Genomic DNA, 17292 nt, shown 5'->3' with positions numbered 1-17292 from the left:
AAGCACATGCATGTGCACACACACACACACAGAGGTGAGAAAACATCAACCAGACCCACACAGAGATCAAGGGAAGCTATAGAGAAACAAAACCAGATAAAAATATATAATAGCCAAAAGATATTTCTGATACAGTTATTTTAAAAAAAGTAACCAGTTGGAGCCAGGAGTTTGGCCTAGTGGTAGAGTGCTTGCCTACCATGCATGAAGACCTGGGTTCGATTCCTTGGTACCACGTACATAGAAAAAAGCCGGAAGTGGTGGTGAGGCTCAAGTGGTAGAGCTCTAGCCTTGAGAAAGTCCAAGGACAGTGCTCAGGCCCTGAGCTCAAGCCCAGGACTGGCAAAAAGAAGCAACAACTTGGCTTCTCTTTGGTTGCCTGTGTCTCTTACCTTCCTGTTTTCCTGGAAGCTGTTTCAAAGAATCTGGTCCTGGACGCCACCCTGTGAACAGAAGCCAAGCAGGTTTCATTAGTTGCTCTGAAATACATGTGAGAAGCAAAGGCCAAACTAGAAAGGACACGAAACGTCATCTGATGGGCTACCAATATCAGGGCTTGCATTTGCTGGCAAAGGAGCTAGGTCTTGGAAAAAGTCTTAAATATTAGTGAGCCTATAGAAGTATTCCCAAAGCCATAGAGGATACCCTTTGTTCCCTATTGGTTCAGAAAGTTTTAAGTCTATTGTCTACTCAGGGTTGTAAGTAAAACCAGTCTCTGGTTTCAGTGTTACTTTTGGATTTTGTAAATATACTTTGCTAATTAGATGAAGCAGTACAGTCCTTGTTCTTCCTCTTTCTCCAATTTTATAACCACAGCAATTAAGAGACAAGCACAAGACTAACCATACTGCAGCCAGGCAGCAGTAGCACACATCTGTAATCCTTGCTACTCAGATTATTAAGATCTGAACAATCACGGTTCAAAGCCAACCCAGGCAGACAAGTTCATGAAACTCTTATCTCTAACTAGCTGGCAAAAATACAGACATATAAGTGTGGTTCATATAGTAGAGTGCTAGCCTTGAGAAAAAAAAGTTTAGCATCAGTACCTGAATTGAACCCCAAGACTTATCCACACATTTATACATGAAAAACATGAAGTAAATTTAAAGTTTTCATCTTTTAAGAAAATTTCTTAGCCATAAAGTTTGACTGGAATACCCCAAACATGATTGGCTTGTGATATTCCCTAGACTTTAAAGTGAATTATACTTCAGGCTTGTGCAGTGTACACACTTAACAGCTCTACATGGCAATATGTAAAACATCCTAGGAGCCTAACAGAAGTACTACATCAACTAAAAAGCAGCCTACTACTTACACGGATGGTGGGATATCCCCTGCATTGCCAGACACAGTATCTGCCTTTGGTTCTGGCTTTTGGGGAATAGCTGAACGGCAGGGAGGGTCTGGGGGTCTCACAGGGGGACGGATGATGGTTGGCTTTTCTCCTGGAGGCCGTACTTTGCTGAAACCCTCTGCCTCTCCTGGGAGAGAAAATAATACAAGGAGCTCGATATAGTTAACCAAACGTAACACCACATATGAGCAGGTAATGTTACTGAGGTCATCTTGGTCACGCAGTCTTCATTTCTTCTTGGGAACCAACAGCTTTGTCTCTCTATTTCAGTTCTTTTTGGAAACTGTCACTCTAGGAAGCCTATGTTTGAACCTCAGTTCTTGGAATTGTCCTATGATTTCCTAAGTCTCAATTTCTTCAGCTAGGTAATCAGGAGTATCATATATTACTTAACAGAGATGGTGAAAGCATTAAAATAGGACAAGCACCACCCTTAAGAGGAAAAACAAAACAAGCAAAAGCAAAACGCTAGTAAAAGCAAAACCCTAGTACTGGTAGAAAAATGAAATAATAGACAAAAGAATATTCTAAACTAATGTTTGCTGTAGTGTCAGATGCATAGCAAGTGCTTAGTAAATAGTTGATTGGATTCAATGTACATATGTGAAAATGGAGCCAAGTTAACTCTTGGGGAACTGCGTGGGTTTGGGAGAGATAGAAGAGAATGATGGAAGGGGTAACACTGATCAACATGCATTATATTATATTATATTATATGGACATGGTAAATTGAAACCCATCTTACAAGAAGGAGGAAGAGAAGGAGGAGAAGGAGGAGGAGGAGGAACAGGGAGGAAGAGGGAGGAGGAGGAGGAGGAGAGAGGAGGAGGGAGGAGCAAAAGGAGGAGGGAGAAGGAGGAAGAGGAGGAAGAGGGAGGAGGAAGAAAGAAGAAAAAACATTTTAAAAATCTACGTCCTAGCCAGGCATAGTGGCTCACGCCTGTAATCCTAGCTACTCAAGAGTCTGAGATCTGAGGATCACAGTTCAAAACCATCCCAGACACTAGACCCTGAGACTCTTATCTCTAATTAACCACTAGAAAATGGGAAGTAGGGCTGTGTCTCAAGGGGTAGGGCAGTAGCCTTGAGGTGAAGAGCTCAGGTATATTGCCCAGGCCTAGAGTTCAAGCCCCACCAACCGAAAAACAAAAACAAACAAACAAAAAACAGGTCCTAAGCTGGGTGCACTGGCTCACGCCTGTAATCCTAGCTACTCAAGAGGCTAACATCTGAGGATCATGGTTCAAAGCCAGCCCAAACGCTAAAAGACAGGCTCATCACCAATTAACTACTAGAAACCAGAAGTGACACTGTACCTCAAGGGGTAGGGCAGTAGCTTTGAGCTGAAGAGCTCAAGGACAGAACCCAGGCACAGGCAAAAGCCCCACGACCGACAAAAAAAATAATAATTAAAATAAAAAAATTAAAAAAAAAACAGGTCCTAGCTAAGTGCCTATGGCTCACGGGTAGCAACTCAGAGCCTGAGATCTGAGGATCAAGGTTCAAAGCCAGCCTAGGCAATGAAGATCATGAGACTCTTTTTCTCAACAAAACTAGAAGTGGAGTTGAGGCCCAAGAGATGGAGTGCTAGCCTTAAGCAAAATAGGAGAGGATCACAAAGTCTCAATAGTTATGTACATATAATCATATAATCTAATATATATCAAAATGAACTTCAAGAAATGGAAAGAGGATTTTGTTGTTGTTGCTGCTGTTTTGTTTTCTATAGCTTTTATCTTGTTTATGAGTTTATCATTTTGGGGGAGAGTAAGAGGGCATAGAAAGTGCAAACCAATGTGGCAGTGGTACTCAATGTACAATATATTGAAAATAAACTATACATTTTGTGGGTTATGGCATGAGAGAAAAACAAGAAGAGTGGGAGGAAAAGAGTGACATTGTCCAAAAAGAAATGTACTTTTAACCTGACTTATGTAACTAACTCCTCCATAGATCATCTTTACAATAACAATAAAAGGAAAGGCTCAGGAAATGTACCTAGGCTCTTAATTCAAGCCCCAGGAATGGCATAACAAAAGGAAAATCCAGGTCCTTTTTACTTGTGGCTTCACTTTTGTTACACTCTCCTAATTCACCTTCCCACCTCCACATCTCTGCAGGTTAGCCAGAAAAAATAAATACCTTTCTTGTCTTTTTTTTTTCTTTAACAAAATGGCAGAATGGTTCTGGCAGAATTATGGCAAGGCCAGTGCATTCACACATATCTGGTGGCACTGTAAACTGGCTTTATTCTATCCAGATACTCATCTCAAGCATTCCAGAAAAATTTGGATGAAACACAAAACTCATTCATATGAAATAGTTTATACTTGTTGATCCAGTAATTCTACTTTGAGGGACAGGTCCAAAGCAATTAATCCAAAAGGAAGGAAAAAAATAAGCAAAATCTACTGGTACAAGCATGCATAATAATAGCAAAAAGTCTAACTCAAAAACACAAGGCTAAGAAAATGATTCAGTTCTTACTAACATTAAATCAGCACACAAACAGACACACATATGCACATGAACACATTGGTGCTAGTCCTAGTGCTTGAATTCAGGGTCTGGCACTGTCCCTGAGCTTTTGTACTCAAGGCTAGTACTCTACCACTTGAGCCATAGCTACACTTTTGGCATTTTTAGTGGTTAGTTGGAGATAGTCTCAATGGTTTTCCTGCCTTGGCTGGTTTGGAACCATGTTCCTCAGATCTCAGCTTCTTGAATAGCTAGGATTATAGGCATGAGCCACCAACTTCTGTCTTAACAAACACTTATTAAGCAGAAACAGACATAGTAAAAAGAAAATATTGATAGGAAATAACATTAAATAAAAATAAATCCATGAAAAGTGTTCATGGTCTGATGAAGAAAATATTGAAAAAAATATTACACACATACACACACACACACACACACACACACACACACACACACACACATATATATATATATCCAGGCAAGGATATCTATCAGTGTAGATCTTGATTTCTATTCAATTTATTCTATAAATTATTTAAGGTAAACATAGAACTATATTAAAATGAATCCACATACCATTGTTACAAAATTTACTTTACATTGATACTGTTTTCCCTCTCATTTAAGACTTTCCCAGTAGCTCTAAAATGTAGAAGTTCAAACTCCTTATGAATTCAAGGCCCTCCATGAGCTGGTTACAATTTCTTGTTCCATGAACAAACCCTACTCTACGCTATCAAACTGCTCTTCTCAGCACCCCACCAAAGCAAATCCTGAACTCTTACATTTAGGTGAGACAATGTCCTGATTTCCAAAGCGTTGTGAGTCTGAAACTGTGCTTGCAAGGTCTTGTTTGCTACTTACAAGCTGTAGGATCTTCAATAATGCTTTCATCTCTGATCATAATCATTTTATGTAGGAAACAAGTATAACAAACCCTCTCCCCTCTTCACAAAGTGGTCAGAGAAGTACACTAGATGGCATGTTGACACTGATTTACATCCACTAGGGTTAAGCAAGCAACAGACTCTGCTCTACTTCTTGCCTGTGTGTGTTCTTGATTGCATGTCTCCTGCATTGTAAACATCCCTGAAGGTCCTGCTCAAATCTAGCCCCTCTGAGCACTCTAGCACGCATACCACATTTCCATCCAGGTACAGGTAAATGTTCTTAAAGTGCTTAGATTTTATTGTGTTCTGTTTTAATTCATCTACATAAACTGGTATGGTGAAACAGATATGAAAATACAGTGTGATTGATCTATCATGAAGGAATAACTATTATTCATTACCCACTTTCTTCTCATTAGCCTGTATCTTATGCCCCTTAGCACCAGCCTGGCCATGCAGAATCACATCAAAACTAAATAACCAAAATGGTAATCCTTTTTTTCCTAATAAACTTTTATACTATTCAAAGCACTCTCCTAAATGATAGCTATCTAGTAGTCACAATAAGCTTTCAAGTGAAGAAAGATCATATCATCCCCATTTTATACACAAGAAACTGAGGTTCAGAGATGGACCAGTGGCTGAGCACTAGTGGCTCACACCTATAATCTTAACTACTCAGCAGATTGAGATCTAAGAATCACTGTTCAAAGCAAGCCCAAGAAGAAAAGTCTATGAGACACTCGAGTTAACCACCCAAAATGCCAGAAGTGGAATTGTGGCTCAAGTGGCTGAGCGTTGAGCACAAAAGCTCAGGGACAGTACCCAGTTGGTGAATGGAGAGAGGAAGGAGGGTTAATGTACATAGGCGACATATAAGTAGGTAACTTAAGGGTGAGGTTGGGAGAGTTGGGTAAGAATGATTGAAGGAGTATTATTGGTCAAGATGCAATCTATGCACATGTTGAATAGAAGCCCCAATTTTAAAAATTGGTTACAATTCTGAAGAAACAATTATCCCCTTTGGAACACTACTACACTGTTGGTGAAAATGTAAACTTGTTCAACCATTCTGGAAAGAAGTATGGAGGTTCCTTAAAAGACTAAACACAGAACTCCCCAATGATCTAGCAATTTCATTCCTGGGCATTTACTCAAATAACCACAAGCAAGACCACACTAAAGCTACCAGCACAACCATGATTACTCCAGTATTATTTACCACAGCTAAGATATGGAACCAACCCAGATGCAACTCAGAAAATGTGGTATATATATACACCCAGAATTCTATGTTTCTATCAGAATGGCATCACCCCATTTGTACAGAAATGGAAAGACTTTGAAAAAATTACATTAAGAGAAGCAAGCCAGACCCAAAGAATCATAGGCTCCATGGTTTGCCTCATTTGTAATAACAAGACTATGTCTATGATATCCTTAGCAGAGGATCACAATAGCTCAATAGCTAGGTGTATATGACCATATGAAATGAAGATTATCAAAATGAACTCCAAGAAATAGAAACAAGAGGTTTTTATAAACAAAAGGTTTTTATAATGTACTGTTTGCAGTTATTTCTTTTTTTTCCCTTTGGTTTATGCCCTGTTATAACTGTTTTTGATTTCTGAACACTTTGTCTTGTATATATATCTATCTGATTTGCAGAAGGGAAGGGGAATCACAGAAACAGTAAGATAAATAGTGAACCAATGCAACAGTGATATTCACTAGATACCATGTTGGAAATGAAGTCTACAACTTGGGGGGAGGGGAGTCAGGGAAGTGAGAAGGAGAAAATGAGAGGGAACAGCACTGTTTGACAAGAAATATACTCATTATCTTACTTATACAATTGTACATCACTTTTACAATAAGAAAAAATAATTATCTCCTTTGTACAGTTAAAAGGATTCCGAGATGAGAGGAGTAACCTGAGTTGTTCAATAATAGATTCAACTGCATTTGATGCCTTTCTTCTTACTTTTATTATCTTTAAGCAGTTGCAGTAGGATGTGCCAAATGACAAAGCAGTTTAAGAGTACAATACAACTTGATCATTCTTACCCTTTATGGTCCGCCCCCCTTCCCTTACTTTTCTTAGGGACTTCCCTTCCCCTCTCCCTTTGGCTCCACATCCAATCCCTTGCAAGTATCTACTTCCTGGTGCTTATTTTGTTGGGCCTTAGCTTTCATTCTACAGTTTGACTTCTGAAACAGATGTAGTCCCAATTATTAATGGCCCAGTGGTTTAGCATTGATTATATAGTAGAAATATGCAAAGAGATCCTATTTTAATTGATTGTGATGCGACCTACACATGGATATTTTTTTGGTGTGTATACATGTCCTGAGACTTGATCTCAGGACCTGGATACTGTCCCTGAGCTCCTTTTGCTCAATGCTAGTGCTCTAACATGTGAGTCACAGCTGTCCTTTTGTCTTTTTTGGTAGTTTATTGGAAATGAGAGTCTCATGGACTTTCATGGCTGGGCTGATTTCAAACCATGATCCTCAGATCTCAGCCTCCTCAGTAGCTGGGATACAGGTGTAAGCCACCAGTACCAGACACATGTATATTTTTAGCAGGCTACAGCGGATACTGCAGTCCCCATTTCTACTGGTCACTGAATATGGAGCCAGTTAAGAACAATAGGATACAGTGTCAGAGTAGAAAATATTTCTACCTGAAGCCATGCCCATCACAGGACTGTCACTTCACTTGATAAGTGAACCAGGCAACATCCCTCAATCGGAACCTTATTAATTCCCAAGTTATAGCCACTTCTAAATGGACATCAACCTTAAAAAACAAACATCATTAATTTTGTATCTGTCTAGTCCCTTTATTTGTAGCTCCAACTTGATGATTCATTACAAGTCAAGCTTTGAAGTAGTAGCAAAGAGTTTTCTTGGCTGAAAGACCCCAATGTTGTCCTTTCTTGCCTCTAATTTGTCTCAGTCACAGTTAAGCCACAATGACAAACTGGTAAGGCAGGCAGGGAGAAGACATATAACTGGCAGTCAAGATCCTGGAGTCTAGTGTTAGTACTAAAACTAACTTGCATAACTGTCAGCAGATCATTTCTCTACCAGTACAATATGGATTTGGACTGCTTTGTAGATGAATCAGTATCCCAGTTTATAGACGTCTACCTCTCCCTGCTGCTAATTCTTAACAGTTGCTCTTGGAGAACTGTAAAGGCTCCAATCTCTCTCTCTCTCTCTCTCTCTCTCTCTCTCTCTCTCTCTCTCTCTCTCTCTCTCTCTCTCTCTCTCTCTCTCTCTCTCTCTGCATCTCCCTGTGTCTCTGTGTATGTCTGTATGTCTCTGTACCTCTTTGCATCTCCTTATGCCTGTCTTTCTGCCTCATCTCTCTGCCTTTGTGTGTCTCTCCGACTAGACAGTACACCTATATCTCTGTGATTCTGTCTATCTCTTTCTCTCTGAAACAAATTTAGATTTCATGGCTCCTTGTTGCCTGCTGAGTGCACCCAAAAATATTTAACCTGGCATTCAACCGCCTTCTTCCATTTGGCTTCAGTTGTCTTTCTGGATCTGAAACTTGCCACCATTCTTTATATATCCTACAGTCCAGACAAACAGTATTATTTATTGTTCCACGTACATGTCTTACAGTTAATCATCTCTTTCCGAGATGCTCTTTATCCAATTCCCACATGCCAAATTTGTATCAGCTTAAGTGCTATGTCTCTTAGGAAGCCCCAAATGCTCCAAGTTCCTTTCTCTGGTTCTTAAGGCACTGATTGTCTTGTACTTGGAATCCTGTATTTTGTCTCTTTGTCTCCCCCCTTCTCTCCCCTCAACTTGTAAGCAAGACCCTAGTAGGGTTTAATCTGTGTATTTCCCAGATAATCAAGAAAATTGCTTTGCATATAGCTAACAAATAATAAACCAATATTTACTGAGTAGAGAAAAATGTAATTCAATCTATTAGAAGGCTAATTAAACAGGATGCTTGTGGCTCATGCCTGTAAAACTTAGCTACTCAGGTAGCTGATATCGGAATGAGGATCACTGTTCAAAACCAACCCAGGCAGGAAAGTTTTGAGACTCTTATCTCCACTAATCACTATAAAACTAGAAGTGGAGGTGTGGCTCAAGTGCTGAAACATTAGCCTGGAGCACAAAGCTCAGGGACAGTGGCCAGGTCCTGAATGCAAGTCCCAGGACCAGCACAAGAAACATACAATGAAAAAGCTTTCATTTTTGAAAGGTCTCCGGGTGTGCTCTATATAACATACAAACATGACACCACCACAAGCTTTAGGGTTATTTTGAAACCTAAAGTGAAAAGTATTCAATGCTCTGGAAGTTTTATAAGGACTTTTATGCCCAGAATTATAGAATATGATAGAGTTCCTCTAAGGTCTTAAAAGTGAGTTGGAGAAAGAAATCAAAAGTCCAGTAGCTAGAAAGAAGGAAAGACAGAAATAGAATTACATCTGAAAGCTTCTAGAAGGTGGGCTGTTACCACGCTCTCTTGAACCTATGGTTTGCTGTGTCTACAAAACTGTACTTCCAGGGCCATGAGTTTGGCCTAGTGGTAGAGTGCTTGCCTAGCATGCATGAAGACGTGGGTTTGATTCCTTGGTACCACATACATAGAAAAAGTTGGAAGTAGTGCTGTGGCTCAAGTGGCAGACTGCAAGCCTTGAGAAAAAGCCTGAGGACAGTGCTCAGGCCCTGAGTTCAAGCCACACGACTAGCCAAAAAAAAAAAAAGGAAAGAAAACTGTACTTTCAAACTGTACTTCTTCTTCATCTCTTTCTCTGCTACTCGCACTCCTAAGTGCCAGTAATGGGGCTTTAACCCAGAGCCTGGACACTGTCCATTAGTGTTTTTGCTCAAGGCTAGAGCTCTCCCAATTGAGCCCAAACTTCACTTCCAGCTTATAGAGAGGTTAAGTGGAGATAAGTCATTTGTGAACTTCCTGCCTCAGCTGGATTTGAATTGCAATCCTCAGATCTCAATCTCCTGAGCAACTAGGATTGCAGGCATAGGCCCACGACCTTCTGCACTGGAAATAACTTGTACCACACCTTCTATCATGTGTGTGTGTGTGTGTGTGTGTGTGTGTGTGTGTGTGTGTGTTACTCACATTAGAATCCAATACCCAGGTGCTATCTTGTAGCTTTTTTGCTCAAGGTTTGAGCTGTAGTACTTGAGCAACATGTCCACTTGCAGCTTTTTGGTGATTAATGGAAAAAAAAGAGTCTCATAGACTTTTCTGCTATGGCTTGCCACACTGAAAAATTCAGATATCAGTCTTCTGAGTAGCTAAGTTTATAGGCATCAGCCACCTGGCTTCATTTCTTTTGTAACTTTGCTTTTCAACTTGGTCTTCACTACAAATGTGGTCCCCATCTCTAGTCCAATTTGCTCACTACTGTCGATAAAATGATAACACCCAAACAATCTGAAGGCTGGGAATGTGGCTTAGTGTTAGAGTATTTGCCTAGCGTGCATGAAACCCTGAGTTTGATTCCTCAGTACCACATAAAAAGAATAAGCCAGAAGTGGTGCTATGGCTCAAGTGGTAGAGTGCTAGCCTTGAGCAAAAGCAGCTCAGGAACAGTGCCTAGGCCCTGGGTTCAAGTCCTGGGACTGTTCAAAAAAAGGAATCTGAGCATCTTAAGACTTACTGGGTCCTGTTGGTCCTATATTCTACCCCAAGTAACTTTCTCCTACTGTCCCTTGTATTTATCTCCACCCACCCAAAGAGCATATGGTACAGGGAGAGCTTCTTCCTGTAGATTCCTTTGGTTTTCAAGACTAACTTCTTTCTAAGATATTTGTCCATGTTCACTGCTCATCTTGAAGCCTTATTTCTCCCTTAGCTATTAATTATCAGTGTGGAACAATGTGGACTTAGGCTCCAGGAAAGGCAGAGAAATGAAAACCAAACTGTAGATTATTAAAACATAATGAGTCCAAACAAGAAAATGTGGATAATGGCCAGCAACACCCATTAATGCAGGAGCAAGTCTGCTCCTAATACTTTTAAGCACATACAAATGCCACTCATAGCATGAGTCATCTCAGTGGAGAATTGATGGCCCAGTGACTGAGCAAGGCCTTACAAGTATCCTTCCTCCAAATCCAGGAATACCCCACCAGATGAACTCGTTTCTCTCAAATCAAGAAGGGAAGAGCCACAAAGTACTCGGAATCTCATGTGTCATTGGGTCCAGTATGTGTTGTGCCCTCCATCTGAATCTCAGTATCTTAGGCAGAAAGAAAGGTTCACTTACTCATGTTCTTCCTGAAATTCATTCTCATCCCTACCAAAACATGTATCACAGTAAGCTAGAATTGGGTCTATGCCAGCTTCCCCATGAACCTTTGGAAGGTAGGACCAGGACCTTTGCCTCTTCCATCACGTAGCATTATGGGTGAATAAATGTGCAAAGACATGAAAACAGAATATAATTATCCTCATCATTCCCTGAAGGGAAATTTTAAACCCCTCTATAGAACTACACACATGTGATGTGGGTGGGGCAGAAGCGTAACCTTGTAGTAGAGCGCTTTGCCTAGCATGCACAAAGACCCGGATTCAATTCCTTGGTTCCGCATACATAGAAAAGCCAGAAGTGGTGCTATGGCTCAAGTGGCAGAGCGCTAGCCTTGAGGAAAAAGCCCAGGGACAGTGTTCAGGCCCTGAGTTCAAACCCCAGGACTGGCAAAAGAAAAAATATTGCTGAAAGTGGTGCTGTGACTCAAGTGGTAGAATGCTAGCCTTGAGAAAGCTCAAGGACAGTATCCCGGTTCTGAATTGAAGCCCCAGGACTGCCAATAAATTAAATCAATCAATCAATCAATAAAACTACATACATGTATGCCTTTTGAAAAGCCAAAACACACATAAGAACAAATGGAAAGAAAAGGGGCTTGTAGAGTTCCTATTAGATAAACAGAAAGGGGAAAATGGCTAAAGAGTCTAAAGAAATAAAAATGTGCTATAAAGAGTTGTAATCTTTGTATGCCCTACAAAATTAAAAGAAGTGAAGGAAGGGGTGAGTTGGGAGGGATGGGTGAGAATGTTGAAAGGGATGACATTGATCAAGATACATTGTATTCATTAACTCCCTTGTTAAATGGCAACTCTGTACGACTTAAAGAAAATAAAAATTTACTTTAATTTTTAAAATTCAGAGAGAAAAATTGACTCCACAGATAGATATAACAGGAGAAAGTATCCAATTCCGTATCTAGAATAAAACTTTTTTTTAAAAGGCCCTGGACAAAATTCCATCTGCAAACAAAATTGATGTTATTGTAAAACTGACTATCATGGAAGAAAGCCATTGAATAGGAGCCATATTTTTGCTATTTGACTGCTGGGAAAAATGTGCAGAGTATCAAATTGGCTCAAATGTTGGGTTATTGCTAGGAGGTAGACAACGGGGCAGGGGCAGGATGGTGGCACAATTGATCACTAAAGCAATGAAGCATCCGGAACCAAAGAGCTGAAATAGCATTACTGTAGGGTCCAGAGTAGATCAAACTATGCAGACATCTCTAGCCTTCTGGTACTTTTCATTCAGTCTGCTGGCCAACATCAGGAGCCAACTATCAGCTGCAGTTCAGGGTCAGACCTTGTGGTTTTTGTTTCTTTGGTAACCCTCTTCATTTCCTAAGACTCTACCACAAAGCCGCATCCAAAATGGGAATGGAAAGAGAGAGGCAGAGCTGAGGAGGTGGGGTGGGAAATATTTAAAGGGACCATAACATCACAAGTATGGCCAATCCTCCAGAGTTCCAAAACATCTCAGATCTGCTTTTTTTTTTTAAGGGAGGCAAGTCCTGCCAGTTTGGGGGCTTGAACTTGGGGCTTAGTCTCTGTCTCTGAGCGTTTGTTCTCAAGGCTGATGCTTTACTCCTTGTACCTCAGCTCCACTTCTAGTTTTTTTGAGCTGAATTTGAGAGAAGAGTCCCATAGAATTTTTCTACCTGGGCTGGCTTCAAATTTTTATCCTCACATCTCAGCCTCAGTCCTGAGTTGCTAGGTTGGCAGGCACTACTGGGCCCTCAGCCCTATCTGCTTTTTATTTTTCTTTTTTTGTTGGTTGTGGGACTTGGACTCTGGGCCTGGGCATTGCCCCTGAACTCTTCAGTTCCAGGCTAGCTCTATTCCTTGAGCCACAGCAACACTTCCAGTTTTCTGGTGGTTAATTGGAGATAAGTGTCTCACCAACTTCTCCATGCCTGGCTGGCTATGAATTGCAATGCACAGATCTCAGCCTCCTGAGTAGCTACGATTATAGACAGGAACTACCACACCCAGCCAGATCTGCTTTCCTTGAGGCTTTGAGGCAAAAATAAAAACAAACACCTATAACAACTCCTGTCTGTTGCTAACTGACTTAGGGCTGAAAACCAAGTCTGATGATGCTACATCCAGGATTACATAGCCTGGCTAATACTGGTCAAGTCAGATCCCTATTTAAATAAATGCATTCCATTAGATGGCAGCAGCGGGAGATAGCACCCCAGGGGACAGATCCCAGGAAGAGAGAGAAAGGGGCAGCGGGGATGGCACTGGGATTGAACTCTGCCATAGAAGATGGTGAAGGCTGAATTGATAGGGAGGGCTAAGTTCCTTTGTGTGCCAACTGGACAGAATCTTGACAACCAACAGGACCAATTTTACCATGAATATGAGTGGAGTTATCCAACCATCTACCAGATTGTAGGGAAGGTCAATATCTGACATAAACTGAAACAGATGTCCACATAGAAGTCTTGCCTTTCTTGGCTACTTCTCATATGAGGCAAATTATGGAGAGGGAGGACAGAGTAGGGGAGGAAATTTAGATGATATTCCAAAACTTGCTTATATGCCAGCTATTTTTATTTGTTAGTGATATCTTTTAGATCTAGTACTAATTCTGTGGGGTGCGCTATTTCCCCTCACTTTACAGACAGGGAAAGCACGGTACAAAGAAAATAAGTAACAGGAATCACAGATCCATTCGATCAAGCCAAGGAATTGCTACACACACACAAACACACACACACACACACACACACACACACACACACACACACAAAACAGTTTTTGCTAAACTGTGTTCTGAGAAAATGCTATGGGTTGTTCTGTGACATGATATATGGAACAAAGTTCCCTGGTCTTCAAAAAAGAAAAAAAAATATTGTGTCCAGGCATTGGTTGGGTAGCTCACAACTATTCAGAAGACTGAGACCTGAAGGATCATTGTTCATGAAGTAAGACTACACAGAAAAGTTGAAGAGATTTTCTTTGCAATTAATCAAGAAAAACCTGGGCTGGGGGTGTGGGTCAAGTGTTAAGAGCACCACACATGAGCCAAAAAGCCCAGTGTGAGTATGAGGTCCTGGGTTCCAGCCATACTAATAGCACAAAAAATAAAGGAAATGGAGGGAAGGAAGAAGGGCTTTACTTAGAAAAGGGGCTTATTTTTCCATAAGAACTTGGAATTCCCAAAGCACAAGATCTCTCCTTTTGCTTTCTGTAGTCAGCATGGACGCAAAGATCTGATGTTATTCCAGGAAGCACGCAAGGCTTTAAGGCAAATACTTTGTATCTCATTTTCATTCCTGTCATCTCCCTGCTCTCTGCTCCCCCACCTTACCCCACACCTAGGCACAGTTTTCTTGCCTGAGCTCTAGAACCTCAGGCAGAAGTGAACAAACTTTTTCTATAAAGGCTGCAATAGTTAACATGGTAGGCTTTGTAGGTTTTCTTTTGCTCCTCACTAAATCCTGTTGCAGTCATGTGAAAGCAGCCCTAACTGATAAGTGTTTGTCGCAAAATTTGAATTTCATATAATTTTCATGTAATTAAATATTTTTCTCTTATGCTTTTTAAGCATTCAATAATACAAACAAAGTAGCTTATAGATCATATAAAAAGAAATCATGGCTTGAAGTGACCCATGGGCTATAATTTACTAACTTTTGTTTGAAGTCTCAAGATGATATAAGTGTTGATCATATTTCAAAGCTAGCCCAGGCAGACAAGTGGTAGAGTCCAGCCCTCTGGAAAGAAAAACCCAAGCAAGAGCACAAAGCTCTGAGTTCAAGTCCCAATACCAGCACAAAAATAAGAGGTGTGAAATAAATTGCCCTGCTAATTTATTTTCTGTGGTACTAGAGATGGGCCAGGAGCCATACGCATCCATGACAATTACTCTATATTATCAAGCTTCAACCTTGGGCTAGCCTTATTATTTTTAATTTTTTACATTTGGCTATATTGTAAAATATTTTCAATTTCTTTTTTTTAGAAGAGCACAAGATATAACCACATAAGGTACACATTTAGAAGGTCATCTAGCTATAAAGTAAGACAGCTAGAATCTGGAATAAAGCCTTTCTGATACCATAGTCCATATTCTTTCCATTAGACCAGATGATCTTGTTAGAATTATATCTTCCAAAACTCCTTTCTGGCTCAGCCCCAATCACTCTATATGGACCTCCTCCATGTGTATATCCAAATAAATTTATAGATGTCAGCCATATCTTGAGCTTGTAATAATTTCAAAACATCACAGCTTTGCAGAAGTTGTGCCTGTTTGTCTCTTGTTGTACAAAGCTAGAAAAATGAACCAGACAATAGTTGAGAGATTCAAAGCTCCTAATCAGAAGGTAAAGCCATACCTGTGTCTCTAAACAAAGATTAGAACTTGGTGCCTACCAGATATGGTGAGATTTACTTTGGAGCTCTGTAGTTCTCAGCTTTGAATCTTTAATATGTTACTTCTCTCTCAGATCCTATTTTTAACAGAAAATACTTCAAAAATAGTAGAGCTCTGGAGAAGGATTATGAGCATAAAAAATAGTATCATGCCGGGTGCTGGTGGCTCACACCTCTACGTCTCTAATCCTAGCTACTCAGGATGCTGAGATCTGAGTATCTCGGTTCAAAGCCTGCCCGGGCATGAAAGTCCATAAGACTCATCTCTAGTTATACACCAGAAAGCCAGAAGTGGTGCTGTGGCTCAAAGCGGTAGGGCGTTAGCCTTGAGTTGAAGGGACAGCACTGGGGCCCAGAGTTCAAGCTCTACGACTGACCAAAAAGAAAGAAAGGAAGAATATCATATTATCATCTAGCACAATACCCAGGTACATAGAAGACACTTAATAAACAATGATAGAGATATGAATATTAGCAAATAAAACCATCAAAATGCATCCTTAGATTTATAATGCTAGATCCTCAGGAAGCTGAGATCTGAGGATGAAGGTTCAAAGGCCAGCCTGGGCTGGAACTTCCATGACACTATTTTTTATGGAGGGTTGGTCATTGGACTTGAAATCCGTGCCTGGGCGCTATCCCTGAGCTTTTCTGCTCATTGCTAGTGCTCTAACACTTTGAGCCTCAGCTCCACTTCCTTTTTTTTTTCTAGTAGCTAATTGGAGATAAGAGTTTTATGGACTTTCCCACTTGGGCTGATCCTAAGATTAAAGGTTCCTCAGATCTCAGCTTCCTGGGTAGCTAGGATTACAGGCATCAGCTAGGCACCAGAGCCAACCTGCCATGAAATTCTTATCTCCAATAAGCCAGAAGTGGAGCTGTGATTCAAGTGGTAGAATACTAATCTTGAGCTAAAAGGCCAGAGCAAGAAGCCTTAGGTTCAAGCCCCGGTACCAGTACACACACACACACACACACACACACACACACACACACACACACACACACACACACACACAAACACACAGAGTCTCTCCAATCCCAGGAGGCTCTCAAGGAACAAAGTATTTGGGGTCAGTCCTGTTTCCCAGGTTCTCAAGCACTTACCCTCCTTGTGCTGAGCTATGGGCCTGGGAGCTGGTCTCTTGATATGAAAAGAAGGGGTCTTTGTAGGCCCAGAGCCTAGCACAGTTCCATTGGTGGCCTTTGGTGTGGCCTTGGTCCCTCCATCATGTAGCCTGGACATCAACTTCCCCACATCCGTATCAAGGCAGGGCTCTGATTTGCCATCAGAAACAAGCCTGCTAGGGGATTTTGTCCCAGAATCAACTTCTCCACTCCTCTGCATAGGGGATTTGAGGTGTTGCGGCAGCTTGGGGGGTTCTAGGTTACTGGTGATTGTGCCATTGGGTGTTGAGTGTTGGATTTCATCTGGAAAAGAAAGTACATGCAAAGAGAAACAATTCGTAAGAACTTTTAAAATGTTTGATTTAAGCCAGGCGTCAGTAGCTCATGCTTATAATCCAAACTACCCAGGCGGCTGAGATCTGAGGATCTTAGAAAAGCCAGACCAGGAGGCAAGTCTGTGAAATTCATCTCCAATTAACCACCATAAATCTGGAAGTGTTGCTGTAGCTCAAAGTGGTAGAGCACTAGCCTTAAGCAAAAAAAGTTCAGGGACAGTGCCCAGGTCATAATTAAAGTCTGACTACTGACAAAAAATTTATTTTTGTACAGGCATATATAATTTTGAAAATGTGTACACATTTCCCCAAATTTCCATTACTAGAGCAACATCTGATACCTCTCACAAAAAACGGTCTCTGCCCTCTCTAATTCAGGTGAAATGTCAGGTC

General features: G+C 40.8%; 1 protein-coding gene across 3 annotated transcripts in view; it reads right to left on the bottom strand.

Moving 5' to 3' along the window:
- Window positions 1-379: 379 nt before the first annotated feature.
- Ophn1 (oligophrenin 1) overlaps window positions 380-17292 on the bottom strand; it is a 272487-nt gene continuing 255574 nt past the window's right edge. For 2 of the 3 annotated variants that reach the window (XM_090326862.1, XM_090326863.1), the window contains exons 21-23: window positions 16544-16867; window positions 1322-1487; window positions 380-443 (exon numbers count right to left, since the gene is read on the bottom strand). In XM_090326862.1, the coding sequence (XP_090182988.1) occupies window positions 389-443; window positions 1322-1487; window positions 16544-16867 (545 nt within the window). In that variant the 3' untranslated portion in view covers window positions 380-388. The remainder of the gene's footprint in view (window positions 444-1321; window positions 1488-16543; window positions 16868-17292) is intronic. The other variant, XM_090326864.1, reaches the window with a different exon arrangement.

This window comes from Megascapheus bottae, chromosome X (assembly GCF_031878675.1).
Source record: "Megascapheus bottae isolate mThoBot1 chromosome X, mThoBot2.hap1, whole genome shotgun sequence".
Lineage (NCBI taxonomy): Eukaryota > Metazoa > Chordata > Mammalia > Rodentia > Geomyidae > Megascapheus > Megascapheus bottae.
This window is presented reverse-complemented; position numbering and strand designations above follow the sequence as displayed.